This window comes from Equus caballus, chromosome 17 (genome assembly GCF_041296265.1).
Source record: "Equus caballus isolate H_3958 breed thoroughbred chromosome 17, TB-T2T, whole genome shotgun sequence".
NCBI lineage: Eukaryota > Metazoa > Chordata > Mammalia > Perissodactyla > Equidae > Equus > Equus caballus.
The window spans coordinates 84,129,052-84,147,777 of NC_091700.1; the positions used below are offsets into that span (position 1 = coordinate 84,129,052).

At 38.0% G+C, this 18,726-nt stretch overlaps 1 protein-coding gene across 2 annotated transcripts in view; it reads left to right on the forward strand.

The window, feature by feature from the left end:
• Positions 1-18,726, forward strand: part of GPC6 (glypican 6) — a 1,023,293-nt gene that overhangs the window by 259,883 nt on the left and 744,684 nt on the right. For both annotated transcript variants that reach the window (XM_023621717.2, XM_023621718.2), the window contains exon 2: positions 6,269-6,427. In XM_023621717.2, the coding sequence (XP_023477485.1) occupies positions 6,269-6,427 (159 nt within the window). The remainder of the gene's footprint in view (positions 1-6,268; positions 6,428-18,726) is intronic.

The window sequence follows — 18,726 nt, forward strand, 5'->3', positions numbered from 1 at the left end:
GGTTTTGGGAATTTGAACTTAAAGAAATGAACTGGAACATACATTTAAAAAATGCTACTTTCCTACGTTCTACCTCTGTGATTAGCTTGTATAGGAACTTTATGTGACTAAAAGCAGTCCAGGACTGCTAAGTCCAACTTAAATGATCTTAGCTATCAGAAACTCTAGCTAAAAGTTCACTTATTCTAGCGTATGACTTCTCTAAACTTGTTTCCTTAGATTACTTGCGCCAGTCAACCTCCTAGGCACCAGATTAACAAACTGAATGGTTATTTGAGGCAACGTATCAAATGATGAGGAGATTCCAGCTTGGTACCAGACACAGCTAATTGACTGTGGGATTTTAATACTTCAGGGATGAAAGAACTGTGGTGTGGGCTATACACTCTGAAGAGGGCCAAGTGTAAAACAAATATTGCACTCTAATCGAATAGAATTTGGCGGTACAGAAATTGAAGTGCTCCATTTTGTGAGAGCTTGCCATCCTCTTTGCACTTTTTAGTTCTTAATTTCCTACCTAACTTCTAGGAAGTAAAGGGTAGTAATTTCTCTCCACACTCCAAAGCTCTGTAAAAGTTCGGCTGGCTATAGTCTGTGAAATGTAACTTGTCAGGAAGGGGAAAATTTCCCCCTACCCCTCTTGGTTCTTTTGGCTGGTCTAATAATTAAATTGACATAAGACAGATTAACAGGAGAAAAAAAATAAATTTAATTTCATACATATGGGAGCTCACAGAAATTTGAGACTCAAAGTAGTGACCCAAGCAGGCAGCTCTTATACCTTTTAGACAAAGAAACAATAAATTGATGAAGAATTGACGAGACAAAGACATTTTAAGTTGTAGTAGTGAATTAAAAAAGAAATAACAAGGTTTGTTTATGCAGCCTTCTTGGCCCTGAATTCCCTGTCTCTGGTGATTCAAAGACATCTCTTTACCTCCTGGTACAGGGAGAGTATGTTTCATATGGGAGATTTATTTACTATTTTCAGGGGGACAAAGGAGGGTCAGAGTTTCCTCTTACACAGGTGTTTCTTAAGGAACTTTAATTCAAAATAATCAATATGCCAAAATGGCATATTTTGAGGCTGCCTATGCTGAATCACATCAGACTCATTTGGACACTTCTTCTTCTTCTTCTTCTTTTTTTTGGTGAGGACTAGTTGTCCTGAGCTAATATCTGTGCCAGTCTTCCTCTATTTTGTATGTTGGCTGCCTCCACAGCATGGCTGATGATGGGGCATTTCATTTTTGTTGTTTGTTTATTTGGAATGTGCATTCTGAGGTCCCCATGTGTCACCTCCAAGGGCAGAGAGCCAGCAGTAGCAGACTCACAGAGACTGCCTTCTCTCGTTACCGAGGGCCTCCTGTCTCTTGCTCTTTCCCACTGTGCCACCCACCAAGTCTTTCCTGGTGGCCTTCAGACCCAAGGCCATCTCTGGAAGGAGTGCTGTCTCGCAGAATCATATTTCTGCTGTCACCTTAGCATCTTGGAGTGAAAAAGAACACCTTGGCAGGCATTTGGGGAAAGAAGTTGTAAAGAGTGACATATAATTGAAAGGGGCATGTAGAGGGAGGAACAGCCCCATTTCTTCTCTCTTGGAAAACAGATGGCAACTCAGGGTCTGATTGTATGTCCCCATGCATTTGCTCTTCTTTAACTTCCAAGCAGAACTCCTTTCTTCCAAACTATAATTCTGTTTGTTTATTTTAGAGGTAGTGAAGGTTTCTGTAAAAATACAGGAACCCAGGAATTCACTGGCGTGAACTTCCAAAGAAAACATGCACTTGTGTAAACTGCATGCCTGTCCCTCTGTCTAATCTTACTGGATGCGAACCTACCATCATGACTTGTGTAAACTGCATGCCTGTCCCTGTCTAATCTTACTGGATGCGAACCTACCATCATGACTTGTGTAAACTGCATGCCTGTCCCTGTCTAATCTTACTGGATGCGAACCTACCATCATGACTTGTGTAAACTGCATGCCTGTCCCTGTCTAATCTTACTGGATGCGAACCTGCCTTCATGACTTGCACATAGAAGTTTTCAATAAATGTTTGATGAGTAAAGGTACAGTCACCACAGTTTCAACCCCACATTGTCTGCATTTGTGGTGTCTCATCCTGATCTTCTGGAACAAGCTATTTAGTATCTTTATTACTAGTGATCTTGGACATGTCTAGTGGCACTCCGATTGAGCTAAATGTTGTATCTAATTATATAATAGTTAACCTAGAAAGAATTTAAGAGAATTTGAGAAACGAGTGTGAGTGGGAAACCCTTAGAAGACAGCACCTTCTTCTCCTCCTTAAGTTACAACTTTGGAAGGATCCCGTTATTATATCAAATACTCCGAAGTGTCAGGAAGTATTTAAGCTGAGAAAAGTCATATTCTTGCTATTTGGAGAAATTGGAATAGGAAAGGTTAGAGCTAATTCTTTATGTAGCAGAGTAGCTGTCATGTATGATTTCAGAATGTAAATATTTCAGATGTTGCAGGTCCTATGGTCTCTGTCATAGCTACTCTGCTGTAAACAATACAGAAATGAATGGGTGGAACTGTTTCCTGATAAAACTTTATTTATGGAAAATTAAATTGGAATTGCATAAAACATTCACATAGCACAAAATATCATTCTTTTGATTTTTTTCCAAATATTTGCTCACAGGTTCTACAGAAACAGGTGGTAGGACAGATTTGGCCCAGAGGCCATGGTTTTTAAACCCCTGTTCTAGAGCCAAAAAACAAAATAAATAAACTCACTTAGAATAAATTGTTCAATTGTCCTAAGTCTCTTTTGCCATTTAAAGTCCTCAGGTTGTTTTGGCAAATATCAGTGGCCTCAGATGAGGGCGAGAGAAGAACTGTACTTCAGTAGTTCAATTCTCCCACAACCTTCTTATTTAGTAATTTCAGAAAGACAACAAGACTCAGCCTAAATTTGACCACATGTTTTATGTGGCCTGATCTTGTATGCTTGGGAACATCATCATGGTCTCTCCCTAGCCACTCTAACAAGCACTTTGCATAAAACATTTACTCTTCCTACAGCAGAATTCTTCAACATTCTGAGGATTTTCCTCCCTTCACTTTCTCTCTCAAAGCTTATCTATCTCTGTCTCGCCATCTCTCTAGCTTTCTCTCTACTAGGGACGTATGTATGGAAGGAGAAATGGGTTGACTTCTTGAGGACATTTCCGGTTCTATAAAAAGTCTAATACTGCGCTGACTTAGCAAGGCAGTCTCTTACGTGTACCTCCGTTACCCTACACACCCACACACGCACATGAAATATTTTGGTTTAAAGTTGTCCCATAGAAAGTATCTTTCTGTTTTTAGCACTTGACATAAAATATTGATTTTCTTGGAGTGATTAGAGATTATAACACCTCCAATCTAATTTCATGAATGTAGAGCCATGAGGTTTCTTCTGCAAATATCCCAAATACGGCTATTTCCCTCAGGTCATAAAATGTTATTTGTTTTTTTTTTTTGGTCAGTTTTTCACCACAAGTCCTGTGCATTTTGTTGTAAACTCAATTGTAATGATTCGGAAGTAGAATGCAGCCCTGATATACTAAATCTTGAGAAAGGGACATTTCATTTGTGCATAATACAGTAAGAAATGGAGTAGGGGGATTTAAAAAAAGTGGTTTATAACAGGTCAGAGAAAGGAACGTTCTGCAAGCTTAATACTAAATATCCATTCAATCTGGATACAGAGTTTTGTCTTTATCAGTTAGACTTGATATCTTATAAAAAGAAAATTAGTGATTGGTGGACCATTTGCATTTGATAAAGCCTTTCTTATTCCTTCTCAGTGTCTTAAACTCCAGAACTATGCTTCTCAATGGGACATGAGTATCAGAGTCACTTGGGAAAAAAATTCCAAAATTCGTATTTTGGTGTTGTCAATACCTTCAAATCAGAACTGACCAGAAACACACCTGTAGTTGAAAAAGCTGAGTTATCACTCATGACAGCAAGTAAGAATACACCACGGAGAACCATGGGGCTTCTGAGTAAGAGGGATTTCGAAAGAATCTATTAAAGGATTTTGATTTTGCTTGGGTGATTTGGAGAAAGCTTCAAAGAAGCAGGGCTTCATCCCACACTGGGTGCTGTCAGAAAGCAGATGGAATTCTACAATAAGGCATCTCAACAAATCTTATCAACAAGGAGGGAGACTTGTATGAAGATCAATCTATAAATGGGAAAGAAGTGCAGACACTCATTTTGCCCAAGAGAGGTGTTCCGTACTCTTTGTCTGGTATAGTGACCATGCTTTTGTCTGTGCTTAGACAAAATTTTGAAGTGGCCTTGCTGTGTCTCCTTTTACTGTGGTCTCAGAATAATCTTGTCTGAGGTTGGTATTCCGTGAGATGGTTTAGGTGTGATAGACTATCATGACCCAGCTGTGAGTGCCGGACTGGCTACTGAATGTCAAGGGCATCTTGTTTCTCTTTCTTAATATCCACCCCCTGCTTTCCTCTCTGGCACAACTACAGTGACTACTATTTTTAGTGACATATTTCCAAGTTTTAATTACAAAATATTTTAAATGTACAGAACAAGTAAAGGTAATAATAAGCACCACGTATCCATCAAAGAACTTAGAAATAAAAGATTATAGATAAAAGTATTTGAGCATTTCTCTCAAATTCTAATTCCTCCTGGGACAGAACTGTTATCTTGAATTTGATATTTATCATTCTCGAATATGATGCATTTTCCTTTCCTTTCTTTTGAAAAAAAATACATATGCTATTTCATGGTCTCCCTCCCTTCTAGAAGTTACATAAGATCTAACTTTAATACACACTTGTGATCATGTTTTTGTCCTGAGGTTGTTTTAAGTAGGCACTGAAGCATCAAACTACATGAGGATCCATGAGATACCCTATACTGCCCACAGGGTTACAGGACATAATTTTGTATAAGTGCAGTTAAACATTATACATGAATTTTAATCATTACATCACGTGCTCTGGTCATTTGGTTTTCAATGGCCTACAGTGATTTTCATCACAGAGACAATTTATTGCTTTTATTTAGCAAGATATTGGGTAGATTTTCTTTCTTCCCTCCACAGGCTCTGCTAAACATTTTTGATGCTAACGGAGCTGCGTCAATTGGAAAGTCACATTTTATGCAATAACAGACCATTTTAATTTGATGAAGCGAAGATTTGGTTCCCACTTGCAAATAGCACTGAAGAAAGCAATATTGTTAAAAAGAAGTGGCCTGGTATATCCAGAGATAAATCTGTTGAATTAAATACAAGACTTTCATTACTTTTTACTTTACATTTCCATATAGCTCAAGCATTAAATAACCCATCAGTGCCTTCCTCTTTGCAGGAGAACGTTTTCTCTCTGACAAGATGTGTCAACTGAGGGAACATGTGGCACATGAGACATGCCACTGAAAGCATGCTCACTTTCACCTAGAGAAAAACTGATGCATTCTGACAGAAGGACAGGCAGAAAGAGAACACAAGGAACTATTCCCATCTTTTCTTGCCCTTGCTGTCTAACAGACTGTGGTGATGGGACTGAATGTCTTTTGCCTTACTTGAGGTTTCCAAAGACAAGCACACTTATAACTGTAGAGCATCTCTTGTCATCTAGTGTTACTTGGTACATTTCAAATAAAAGCAGGAACATCGTCGTGGTCTTCTGAAGTCTTTAATATACCTTCACTCAAATGACAGGCACAGGAACTAAATATCAGGTGTCTTAGTCCGTTTGGGCTGCTATAATAGAAATACCAGAAACTGGTGGCTTATAAATACAAACATTTATTTCTCAGGGTTCTGGAGGCTGTGTCCAAGATCGTGGCACTGGCAGATTCAGTGTCTGGTGAGAGCCCGCTCCCTGGTCCACAGACCCCAACTTTTTGCTGTGTCTTCACAAGGCAGAAGGGATGGACCAGCTCTCTGGGGTCTCTTTTAAAAGGGCACTAAGCCTATTCATGACCTAATCACCTCCAAAGGCCTCACCTCCTAATACCGTCATGTTAAGGGTTAGGATTTTGACGTATGAATTTGGGGGGGTGGTACACAGAAATTCAGACCATAGCATCCGATTCAACGTAAGTCCACAATGATTGAAATGTTAAGTACACCAAGGATGAGATAAAAGTTCATGGGGATGGCTGGAGGGGTTGGTGGAACAAGGAGCCCAGCATTTGAGGGAGATTTTAGAGAAACAGATTCCCTGAAGTCCTTACCATTCCATGCTGACATTTACCTTCTCCTTGCAGGGGAACACTTGAGAATCTGTCCTCAAGAATATACGTGCTGCACCACAGAAATGGAAGACAAGTTGAGCCAGCAAAGCAAACTCGAGTTTGAAAACCTTGTGGAGGAGACAAGTCATTTTGTGCGCACCACTTTCGTGTCCAGGCACAAGAAATTTGACGGTAGGTGAAACACTTTCCACTTCACTTTGCTCTAGGTGCGCATTTCTATGAGAATCTTGGTCTTATGTGTAAAACTTTTTTTTTTTTAAAGCAGGAGCTTTTCTTTCCCTCTTAAACATTTATAAATTTTTTTTAGAAAAAGCATGATTATTCTTGACAATTTTTATAGTAGTATCTTGGAAAAACCTGAGTTAACAAAGAGCTGTTTTGCATTTGTGGTTTGCCTGTGAGATTTATTCTGAAAGGTTTAGCTCAATTTTTCATTATTAGAGTGATTTTAATTCAGGTTTTGTCACACCGTAGCTTGTCTTCAGTTTTCATCTGGGGATTTTCTTTAAAATAATTAAATCATTTAAAATTATTTGAAAGATAACAACAATTTTAGGAAGACAGGCTTGTTTTCAGTGCCAATGATAGGGACTCCTTTATTTTAGCGTTTGCCCCTCCATTAATGTAGTTACAGGGCATGCTGCATAACATTTAAACCTTCTATTGATTTCCTGATATAAGCAGTTGACTTCATTTCTATATTCTATTTGTTAAATAAACCTGTTTTATTAGAAAGCACAAGGAATGAAAGTAATTATTACTAAGATGACAGCATTGAATTTTCTCATCAGAACCTAAGAAAAATACTCAAAAGCAACCTGATTTTTATCAACTGAATTGATAATGCTAAGGATAAAGTTAATATTCTTAGATGGTGTGTAGTCTTTAGTGCTCTAAGAAATGGATGCCCCTTACTATGACTCATTGTAAACCAGACTTGCAAATTGCAGAGAGTCTTCGTTTGGTCATATTAAGTTGCCCTCGGGCAAGAGAACTGCCATTCATTTTCTTTGCCCTTTCCAGCCAAAGCACACAGAGCCAGTTTAGAAAAGGCTTGCCAAAGTTTTCCTTCTTTTTTCTTTTCCCTGTAGTAGGTAAATGTTCTGCTTCATCGCTGCTTTAAATTATAATAGCAACACCAACTTCTTCTAAATCAGTCCTCTAAGTTCTAAAAGGCAGGTCCGCCCAGTGGTGTTTTCAATGCTCAAGATGATGTGACATTTTCCGTGTAAGTCAATGGGACTTCATCTTTTCCGCAAGTGTGTTTCAACATCTTCACATTCTTCTGTCTCCCACCCTGTGTATAACTTTATATGTGATGTATGTGAAAATAATTCCTTATTTAGAAGTGATGCTGTGAATGTTATTCCCTTGAATGCAACTAGAGAGTACTTGGAACTTGCCCTTGATTGACAGATTACAAATCCAGTACCATGCAGGAGTTCCTGAAGGGGTTCTGTGCTTGAGGAACATAATATATCACTTCAAAATGAGGCGAATTGAGACACCACAACCTTTGTTACAGAAAGCACATGAGAGTGATCTGTTGCTGCTAACTTCTACCTGTGTCTTTGGAAAACAACTCTAGTGCCTTTATAAAGCTGTACTCCAACATTAGGTTGAAATAATTCCAGGGCAGTATTCACAGTAGGTAACATATATTCCTTTTAATAAAAATATTAGATATAAGGTAGCTTTGTGGGGAGTCGATTTTTTTTAAATGAGTAAAGTTGTTCAACAAGACTCAGTCAGATACTTCTTTAATTCTCATATCAATGACTTTTAATATCTTTGGATTAACAATTTTCAATCCCAGGTCTCATTTGTCTTACTAAATAAACTACTCCCTCTGTCTATTCCTCTCTTCCTTTCCCTCTCCCCTGCTCCCCACTTTTACAGGTGTATTTTAAATCATCCTGATGTACTTAAAGCTATTATGTCAATTGGTTTGACAGGACATTGATTTCTGCTAAGATTAGATCTGACGTGGGGATGATGAATTCTTTAGTAACAGTGCATTTCATTGCAGCTGCATTAGATTGGGATGGGAGCGAAATTAAGACTTTTTTCAAGGAAACTTTCAGCTAGACTTTTTAAAAAATCTAAATGTGATCCTAGTAAGGTCAGCATCTAAAAAGCACAGTATTAAAGAAAATAATCATAAAAATATATAAAATTAAAAAGTCACCATTAAAATCTCTGCCCTTTCTTTAGGCAATTTCATGAAGGTCAGTCATGCAATTGTATGACTTATCTTCCTGTCCCCAGAAGGTGATCCTGCTAAGTCACCTTTCAGGAACACTGGTGCATTCATGTGGGCAGCTTTCCATTTTTCCCTTGGCTTTTTTTTAAACACTTCCTCGTGGCATTTATTGATGAGTATCAGTTGGTGTGAGCACAGGAGAACTATCTAGAATCAGTTGTGTAATGTTAGTCTCTGAGTTTTATTTTCCCAGATAAAACCAATGGTGCTCTGAAGGGCTTTCAGTTTATTTTTAGGCGCTTCCTATTCTGTGAGTCATTTTGCGTTATTGCTGGGGTCTCTTGATGCACAGTGTCCATTTTGCATTTCTGCCTCTGGTGTCACTTTTTCAGAGATTTTGACTGTCATCTGGAATTTGCACTTCTTTGTTGGCTATATATTCTTTTTTTATGAATGACAACTATATTATATAATAACGTGACTACTTCCTGTTTTCATTAAGTACAGCAACAATTTAAATTCCACCTGATATATGTGATTCAGTTCAAACTATGTTCAGAGAGGCTAAATTCAATCACCATTAGGAATTATTCTGTGGGTGTTGCATCCCTTGTTATACTAGAGATATTTTCATTCCATGTAGGTTTTCATTTTGTGGCAAAGGTGACTTCTAAAATTTGAAATTCCAAAACCTTTAACATAACATTCTATTTATTGCCACAGTCTTTTCTAGTTTGTATTAATATCTTTGGTAATAGTTAGAAGATAATACTGTATAAAATTGTAAATATTCACTGGGTGATTGGAAGCTAAACCTGAATTAGTATGAATTCTTCTCAACTTTCCTAAATGGCCAAGCTTTGCTCTATACCCCCAGTAGCCTACAAATGTGTAGCTAAGAGGCAGTTTATTGAAAAATTTGTAGCTGAGAGGCAATGAATTGAAAAATTATGTAAAATCAATTGCAGAAATTTTCATTCTTTGGCAGAGAATTTTGTTATACCTGAGTAGCTTTTTTTTTCCTTTTTAAACATAGAATTGAAATGTTATGATGAATGTGTATAAAATGAATGTTTGCATTCTTGGCACTAGTGTTTCTCCAGGTGTCTCATAGGTTTTTGTCTGTTTTTTCTCCTTTTTCTGGTCAAATTTCCACCTCTGGCTGGCATTACACATCCCTGCAAGCCCCTCACCCTTTTGGCCAGGGCCCGGCCACTGCAGAGGTCCCCTCATGCCTATCCAGGGATGCTCTCCATTTTGTCTCTGGCTGAGCCCAGCTTTTCTGTCCCACCCCAGGGGTTAAAATTATGGATGAAGACCCAACCAGATACACTTGGCAGAATGATCATATTACTCCCTTACCTCTTACCATCTGCACCTCTGCCAAACACCCCAGACAGCCAGAAGCACACAAACAAATAAAGAAAATCATATAAAAATACAGAAAGAGGAGAGGGTCATCCCTGTGCCTGCACTCATTTTCCTAGCATTTTTGTATTTAGTGACTATCTGACCTGTCAAATTTCTTTTGTGTCAAAATCCCAACTGCTGTTGTGCTTCTAAGAGGCTAATTTGTTAGGATCCTAGGAAATGGAGAACAACAAACACTTGGATAGTAGTTACAGTAATAATACACAACACATGGCCCTGTTCCTAGCCCTTTGTAGATGTTAATGTATTTACAAGGGGAGAACTGCCGTGCAAAGTCACACAGGGATTGCGTGGCAGTCAGGATTCCGTCCCAGGCTGGGCACTCCTGAATCCCTGCTCTTGGCCACCAGTGGCACATGATCTTTCTAGTGCTTTCCAGTCCCCAAATGAGGTGAGATTTCATGATCAGCAGCATGTGTTCCTCTATCTCCTACTGCCTGCCCTGCCCCAGTTATTGTGGGGAGGAGATGGAAATATCTTACAGAGAAAAGTGGAAGATTATTTTTTAATCCTTAAAAAAAGAAAATTACCCACCTAAATATAGTTCAGCCCCCAAGGAACCTGGAGCCTGGAGAGGGTAAATGACTTGCCAAGTTTCCACCAAGAATGATGAAACCAACATTGTAACCTAATACTCTTGACTGACATCAGACTTATAAATAGTAATGTGATAGAAAGTTGATATTGGGTTAAAATTCTAACTAGCTTTTATTTGTTTTGAGTGGACGCTGGTTAAAAATTATTGATATTCCCTTAACAAGGCAATAATGATATTGGTGGCTAAAGAATCCAGCCACATTTTTGGAAAAAGGGAGGAACAGTATTCAAAGCAAAGTTCCCCCTAATTAAACAAGAATGAGTGTTTTGTGCAAAAATCTTAAATAAATGAAGCCATATTATTTATTCTTATTACCTCACAAAGCCTAGTAGCTTCTGTCTTGATGTGGGCACCAGTATCCTATTCTCTGGGAGCAAGTATGGAATATGTATTATTTAGAGACAGGGAAATTTAGTTGAAGGGATATTTTATTTTGGTTATTCTTTTTTCTTCAGATTTATTTGAGCTGAAATTTATTCACATTTGAAACTCAATATGAGCTTTTTTTTTTCAGTGTGTTCTTCTTGGTCTTATTATTTTACTTTCCTTCCTGGTTTTTATTTATGTATTTTAATGATATACATTTGTCCAGAGGTTTTGGCAGCAAGTACATTTTTAAAAGCAAAATAAAAAAAAAGCTGAGCAGTAATTTCCATCCTTCTGAAGAACTTATTCTATAGTAACACCCTCAGAATTCTCATTTTACTGAATGCGGAAATAATTTATACATGGTGGCATAGTATTTTTATGCTGCAAATCTGCTTATATTTTCTTTTAAAATATCATTTCTCATCTATATACTGTAGAGATGACAATAATGAAATGATATCTTTAAAATATAGACTAATTTTCTCAGAGAATACACTTATTTGAAAAGGAAAAAACCCTCAGTAGTTTTCCATATGGACGTAGAACTTTCTATATTTCCTGTCACATGAGTGATATGTGTGTGTTTGTGTGTGTGTGTGATTTCAATTGGAAGCATTTATTCAGAACCTACTATATAGAAGGAACTTAACCTTGTGTGAAGGAGATAAAAAGATGAGTAATAATGACAAAAATATGGTCACAGTCTGTCACAAAGTTTACCTTGTTGAGGAGACATAAGTATAAAACTCACACTGAAGAAGGCAGAATTGACTGTCATAAAGTAGTTCATGGGAAATACAAACAGCGAGTCAAGGATTTTACTTAGAGGCATCAGAGAAGACTTTTGAAGGAGGGAACAGACAGGACCCTTAAGGAATGACCCTTAAAGAAAAGACTGTGATAGTTGAAGAAGTGGCAGGAGGAGACAAAGGCACCAGAAATTTTGTATCCATGTCCACAAGGTCCTTGGGGCATGTTGTAAACATGTTTACCATTGATTTCTTCCAAATAATATTAATTTATTGACATTTAGCATATATCTATTATGTAGATATTTTTCAGAAACTTTTTTGGTTTTGTCTCAGTCTGCTATTGCTTTGTAACAACAAACCACAAAATTTCAGGACACGAACAGGAAGCATTTATTTTTCCTTAATGTGTCTTTGCGTTGGCTAGAGTTTGGCTATTTCAGGCTATATTCAGCTAGGCTTAGCTGTAAACTATGAATTTGGCCTGGTCTTCTCTACATGTCTCTTATTTCTTTTGGAATCAGCATTCTCTCTTGGGCATGTTCTTCTCATGGTTCAGTTTGTAGGCTAAGGTGCATACATGGAGGCATGATGCCCCTCAACATTTAAACCAGAATTGCCACACTGTCTTCCTAGGTATCATGGGCTAGAGCAAATCTCGTGGTCATTCCCAACATCTATGGGGCGGGGACGTGTAGAACTCTCATGGAGGTGGAGGTGGGGGAAGGAGTGACTATTTCTGTATCCTAATTTACCACAGTCCTCAACTGACTACCTCTTGCCATTCCCTAAACAATGTTTCACATTCCACGTTGGCTTGTGTGTGTGTGTGTGTGTGTGTGTTTGTGTTTGTGTCTTCATGTGTGTATTTGTTAGTATGATAGGATATGGGAGGTAGTGGTAGAGCGATGTGTCTGCCTAAATGTGGTTTATTCCCTTTGTTTCTTTCTTTCTTTCTTTCTTCTCTTTGGCCAGATGGTTCAAAACTCGGGAAGCACACTGCTAATCAGCAGCTTCATGTCCTCTGTGATGGACTACCAATCTTTTTCTAATTCTGAGACCCCTATTACACACCTCAAAGTAACTTAAAACACATTATGCTCCCAGTGTAGCTGTAATATTCTGATCTTATTATCACCAATTCCCTTGCATGGTGGCTTCACTGAGCAGCTGTTTCACAGACAAGCCAATTTCTTTTAAGTATTGCTCTATCAGACACTGAAACCAGCCCTACCAGAAGGGTTCTTGGTCATGAATGTTAATGAGCAGACGAGTATCTGTTCCCTGACAGTGGCTCACTAATCCTTTGAGTAAGTGTGGGTAAATTACAGGAGAAATTTTATTTCAGTTAAATTGATCTGCCACTGAATAGAGAAAACTGATTTTCTTATTTTAATGAAAATCAAGAAAAATATTTGATGGTGGTGTAAATTAGAGCTCAGTGGAGACATTTTTGTCTTCGGACCTTAGAGCCCAGTAGCTCAGTGTAGACTGATTGGTCTGTATAGTGTGCGTAAAGGTAATAGAGAACTTGTTATCTCCAGTTAGGTGTGACGTGCAGTAGGAAACAATTTAAGTCATCCACTCCCTAACTGGGATTTTGCATCAAGAGATTCTTGACTTTCCCTCGTGATAAGCAATTGGAATAAAAACTTCTTCCTCCACTGAGACATTATATAAAAGATTTCCCTTTATCAAACAAATAACATGGTAAAGGCATAAGAAAAGCATTTATATGCTTTTAGAGTTCTAAGATTCAGAAGAAAATAATTCAGGTGAGTCTTTATCTGAAATGACACACTCTGCCCTGAGGGAGTCCCTGAGATGGGCAGATAGAAGGAACAAGACGGGCAGAAAGGTGATAATGGTTGAAACTTGTTGATGAGTCCATTGGGTTTACTATAATATTCTCATTTTTGTATGGTTTCTAAATTTCTGTAATAAAAAGTTTTTTAAAAAGAGAGAGGTGAGTGGGGCCAGCCCTGTGGCTGAGTGATTAAAGTTCTGCACGCTCGGCTTCAGTGGCTTGGGTTTACAGGTTCAGATCCCCGGTGTGGACAAGCTCCACTGGTCAGCCATGCTGTAGAGGTGTCCCACATACAAAATGGAGGAAGATTGGCACTGATGTTAGCTCAGGGCTAATTTTCTTCAACCAAAGAAAAAAAAAAGAGACAGAAGTGACTTGAACTTGTGCAGGACTGAAGATTTCCAGATTGTGTATTCATTTTTGATACAGAGCAATGTCAAAAGGTATTACCACTCTTACGTCTTTTGTATTCAACAATAGTAAGTTAAACAGAGCATACCACTTTCAAATTGCAAAGAGGAACATAACTTATAGGAATTTTAACTCAGATCAAGGCTACTTAGCTTCTGCTTCCAGCCAACATTTTATTATTGTTTTGCTAGAAATGGCATGTCTGGTCTATCTACATGAACAGGCCTATTAAAATGAGCCTTCGTCTTTGGATCTCCCTGTTAAGTGTGATTCAAAATGTTAAATTCTTGTTTAGAAGATATTTGGACACCAAGACAAGCATATTACTCAAACACAAACTTTGGCAAGATTCAGAAGCATTGTAAAACGTATGTTATAAATGCATTATAAGTAACAGTCACCCAGTGATTTTTGCTTGAATGACAGCATTGACATGAGCTCTTAGAGTTTGGCATTTTAGCAAATCTGAAGGAAGAGACAGCTTGCCTAAGCAATTAATTCCGTATGATTCCAAGTATTCCATTAGACAGGATGACAATCCTGAACCCAAATGTGGAAGTAGAATCAGCAATCAGCTAGTAAGACGTCACGGTTCACAGCACTCAGAAATTCTGAAAAAAATCACTCATTACGGTTTCAAAATTTTCCACGTATTATTGTTTCAAAAGGATTGCTATATTCATTAAGTGGACAAATATTATTCTTGGGGTGACTATATATAGTAGGACATGATCTTCATCCTGTTTTCTCCCTACCTAGTGGTTTAATTGAATCCAAACAACCTGAAAATGAAAAGCAAACTTTGAAGTCAGATAGAGGGAATCAGGCCTCCAAGGCCTTTCCATGTTTGAAGAAATTGTACTTCTTCATGTATTTTTTATTTCTGAAAAGTTTGTTGCGTCCTTTCTCCTTTTAAGAGAATAGTGCTGTGGTCATGACAGGTTTTAGTTCGCTCAGGCCTCCTGTGTCCTTCTCCTCAATGATTACGTAGTTGACACCTTATCATTTTCACTTCTTTAGTGTTCCTTGTTGGGGGGGTAAGATTAGCTGTGAGCTAACATCCACTGCCAATCCTCCTCTTGTTTTGTTTTGCTGAGGAAGACTGGCCCTGAGCTAACATCTGTGCCCATCTTCCTCCACTTTATATGTGGGACACCTGCCACGGCATGGCTTGACAAAGGGTGCATAGGTCCGCATCTGGGATCCGAACCAGCGAACCCTGGGCCACCGAAGCAGAACATGCGAACTTAACTGCTGTGCCACTGGGCTGGCTCCTATTTAGTGTTCTTTTAACAGTATTCTTTAAAAAAAAAGTATGATCTATTGCATATTCTCTGTTGCAGTCTAAGCTCATTAAGTATAAGGATTAGGTCTCCTATTTCTGTTTTATCTTCCTATACTTGACTTAATACAGAACATATTTAATAATGCTTCAGTGTTGTCTGACTGTGGCACTGACCTGCACAGACCCAAGGGCACAGACTGGTCAGATGAATTACTTAAGTTCCTGTAATAAGTATGACAGAAGAAAATAGGAAGCCTTGAATTCTAGTTATCTCTTAACTCTTAAGGTCCATAAACCTGGAAGTCATATTTGATTTCAGCAGCAGTTATTCCAGTGGATTTAGTAGAACTCATTTTAAATTCCCAGAACAAAGATGGTCTTTATTTAGAGTACAAGTAGAAGCCCTTACCTCAAAAAGCAGCATGAGTGTGTTCTCTATTATACACACACACACACACACACACAAATTAAGAAGGGTTAAGATGCACGTGAATCACCTGGAAGACCAATTAACATATAGATTCCTGGGTTCAAACACTGGAGAATTTGACTCTTTGGTCTGGATGGACTCAGAAATCTTCATTTTGCTTATGCATCCCACATTTCTGAAGCAAGTGGTCTCTGGGCCAGCACACTTTGAGTATCACAGGTTAAGTGGAGTTGAAAGGTCAGTTATCAGGACATAGAGCTGAGGCACAGAAAGATGACGGAGATTTTTAAATCTTTGCTCTATTATATCAAGGTCAGTTTAAGGTCTGCCAATAAATGGTCCCCACTGTGTAAGATGGAGCCAAGCACCTACTGACCATCAGAAAATTTTTTTTTTGAGGAAGATTAGCCCTGAGCTAACATCTGCTGCCAATCCTCCTCTTTTTGCTGAGGAAGACTGGCCCTGAGCTAACATCCGTGCCCATCCTCCTCTACTTTACATGTGGGACGCCTACCACAGCATGGCTTGCCAAGTGGTGCCATGTCTGCGCCCAGGATCTGAACCAGCGAACCCCGGGCTGCCGAAGCAGAACATGCGAACTTAACTGCTGCGCCCTGGGGCCTGCCCCAGAAAATGTTTTTTATACATTAAACAAGTCTCTCTTTTTTCCTTCTGATTTTAACAGTGAATTACACTCAAGATCCATAACTCATTTGATCTTTTGCAGATCAAAATTATACTTTATTTGAAATTTTTTTGTATTTGTGAACTATAAAATTATTTTCTTTTTTCCTCTTTTATTTTCCAGTTTATAGATGTAACAGATATTTGTTTTTTTGCAACGTAAAAAAATACATTTTAATTTCTTTATTTTGGGGCTTTCTTTTAGCTAGGATGATGTTTTTGAAGCTAAATAACTTAATTTTTAATAGCATTTTCTGATTTTAAAGTAACATGCTTATTTTAGAAAATTTGAATAATTTAACATTAAAGTGTTAGAGGATTTAAAGTTATCTTAAATTTATGCCTAACTAGGGAAAAACAAAAAAAACTGAGCTCCGAGCATGCTGAGGTAAAAATGTAATAATAATCAATATATGATTTCTCATGAAAGTTTACTCAGATAACTTCTGAAAAATAAAATAAATTCAGCTCTTTATTCCTATGTTTAATGGTTTATAAATATAAAATGAAAAGCAGAACCCAGTCCCTGTGGGAGGGAGGATTTCCTATTTTCTGGCGGTAATATTCATTCCCCCATGCTTCATAACATTTTGTCACTACAACTGTGGATGACTTTTCCCATAATTGACTTGGTGGTCTTTATTTAGAATGCAAGTAGAAACCCTTCAGAATGATGACAGCATAGTTCTGAAGGTTTGTATGATGTACTAAATCATGTTTTTTGTTAAAGAATAGGTCAAGGAAGCACTTTAAATGAATCCTCCTGTGAAGTAACGATTTAACAAAAAAAGGTTAAGGAGAAACAACATGAACGTTTCTCATGTTCTCTCTGAATCCTCTAAGGTCTACTGACTTTGTCCAGTTATCAGTAGGTCAGCCGGGCTTTTTCTCACTCTCCCCACAGTGCCCGGAAATGGTTTCCTAAGGGAAGTGGCTTGTAAGGATGTTGTGAGGCCCGAGTGTCCCAATTCCACCCATAAATAGAGGATTAGCCGTCAGGCACAGCCTCCTGTCCGTTTCAAGGTTTAGTTTGTCTCTAGTGTGTAGAACTCTGGATTGTCTTCTGCAGCTACAGAAGTTGGAGAGCCAGTTTCAGTTAATATTAGTGTTATACATTTTTAAACTGCTTAAAACATTCTCCAAAAATGAGTGCTTTTTTTCAGTGTTTGAGATTATTTTTCTCTTGCTGCTTCTAAATCAGGAATCTCTTTATTTGTTTCCACATAGATGCCAGGTGCCTAGTGCAGTTTCTACATTCTTTTCTTCATTCACCCTTTCATTCCCCATAGTTGAAGAAGGGAATGACGTTATGTTCATGACACTATTCAAGTTCTAGTAAAAAAAAAAAAAAAAAACGACATGTTAAAAGCACAGGCCCTCGAATCAGCAGACCAGACTTCATATACAGGATTTGCAGTTTCTTAAAGTGACTTAGAAAGTTTCTTGAACTCTTTGGTTTCCATGTTTTCTTTTGTCAAAATGAGTGTAATAATCATAGTTTTGAAAATATACGTAAGGAGCCTAGTAAGAATCTGGCAAAAACTGAATATTTAATATATGATGCCTCTTCCCTGTTCTTCATCCTTGTCATCATCATTGTGTTGACTTTCTTGTCCTCAAGGAGCCAGCAGTCCCACAGAGCCACTTTGACAAGAGCATAAGTAACTGTAATACTGATTGATGCTGTGAGGAAAATACAGATAAAAGATTAGAAAGGAATGAAATCGTTTCATGATGAGAGGACCATGAATAATTTTCTGAAAAGACAGAATGAAAACTGCCTTGAAAGTTAGAAAGGATTTGGACATTAGTTAGGAAGGATGTAGAAATGTGAGGGAAGACATGGAGATGGGGAATCAAGAAGGATACAGGGATAATTCTGTTTGTGGAACAAAAGACACAAGTAAAAGAGGAGATGCATCATTAAGGTCTTTGAGGAGTAGATCCATCATTAAGTCTTTGAGTATGTTTAAAAAGTGGAAAAATCATTCTATTCTCTGAAAAATCAATGGATGCTCCTGTTCATTTTCACTTAGATGATTGAATTGACTGTTGATTTTGAAGTCATGTAGACAAAAGTTAAAATCCTTGTTGAGGGTCCAGTGCGGTGGCCTAGTGGTTAAGTTTGTGTGCTTTGATTCAGTCGCCTGGGGTTCCCAGGTTTGGATCCTGGGCATGGACCTAGCACTGCTTGTCAAGTCAGGCTGTGGTGGCTTCCCACATAAAATAGAGGAAGATTGGCACAGATGTTAGCTAAGTGACAATCTTCCTCAAAGCAAAAAGCGGAAGATTAGCAAAAGATGTTAGCTGAGGGACAATCTTCCTCACAAAAAGAAAATAAATAAATCCTTGTTGAGCACCTAACAAAGTTTACACTGTGGGGTTTATTCAGTTTACTTGATGGCAGAGAGCAGGTATGTGGATTAGAGAACAAAATGTATTCAGTGGACTCCTTATATCCTTTAGTGTGTGTGTCTATATAATAATTTTATGGGGGTTTTTT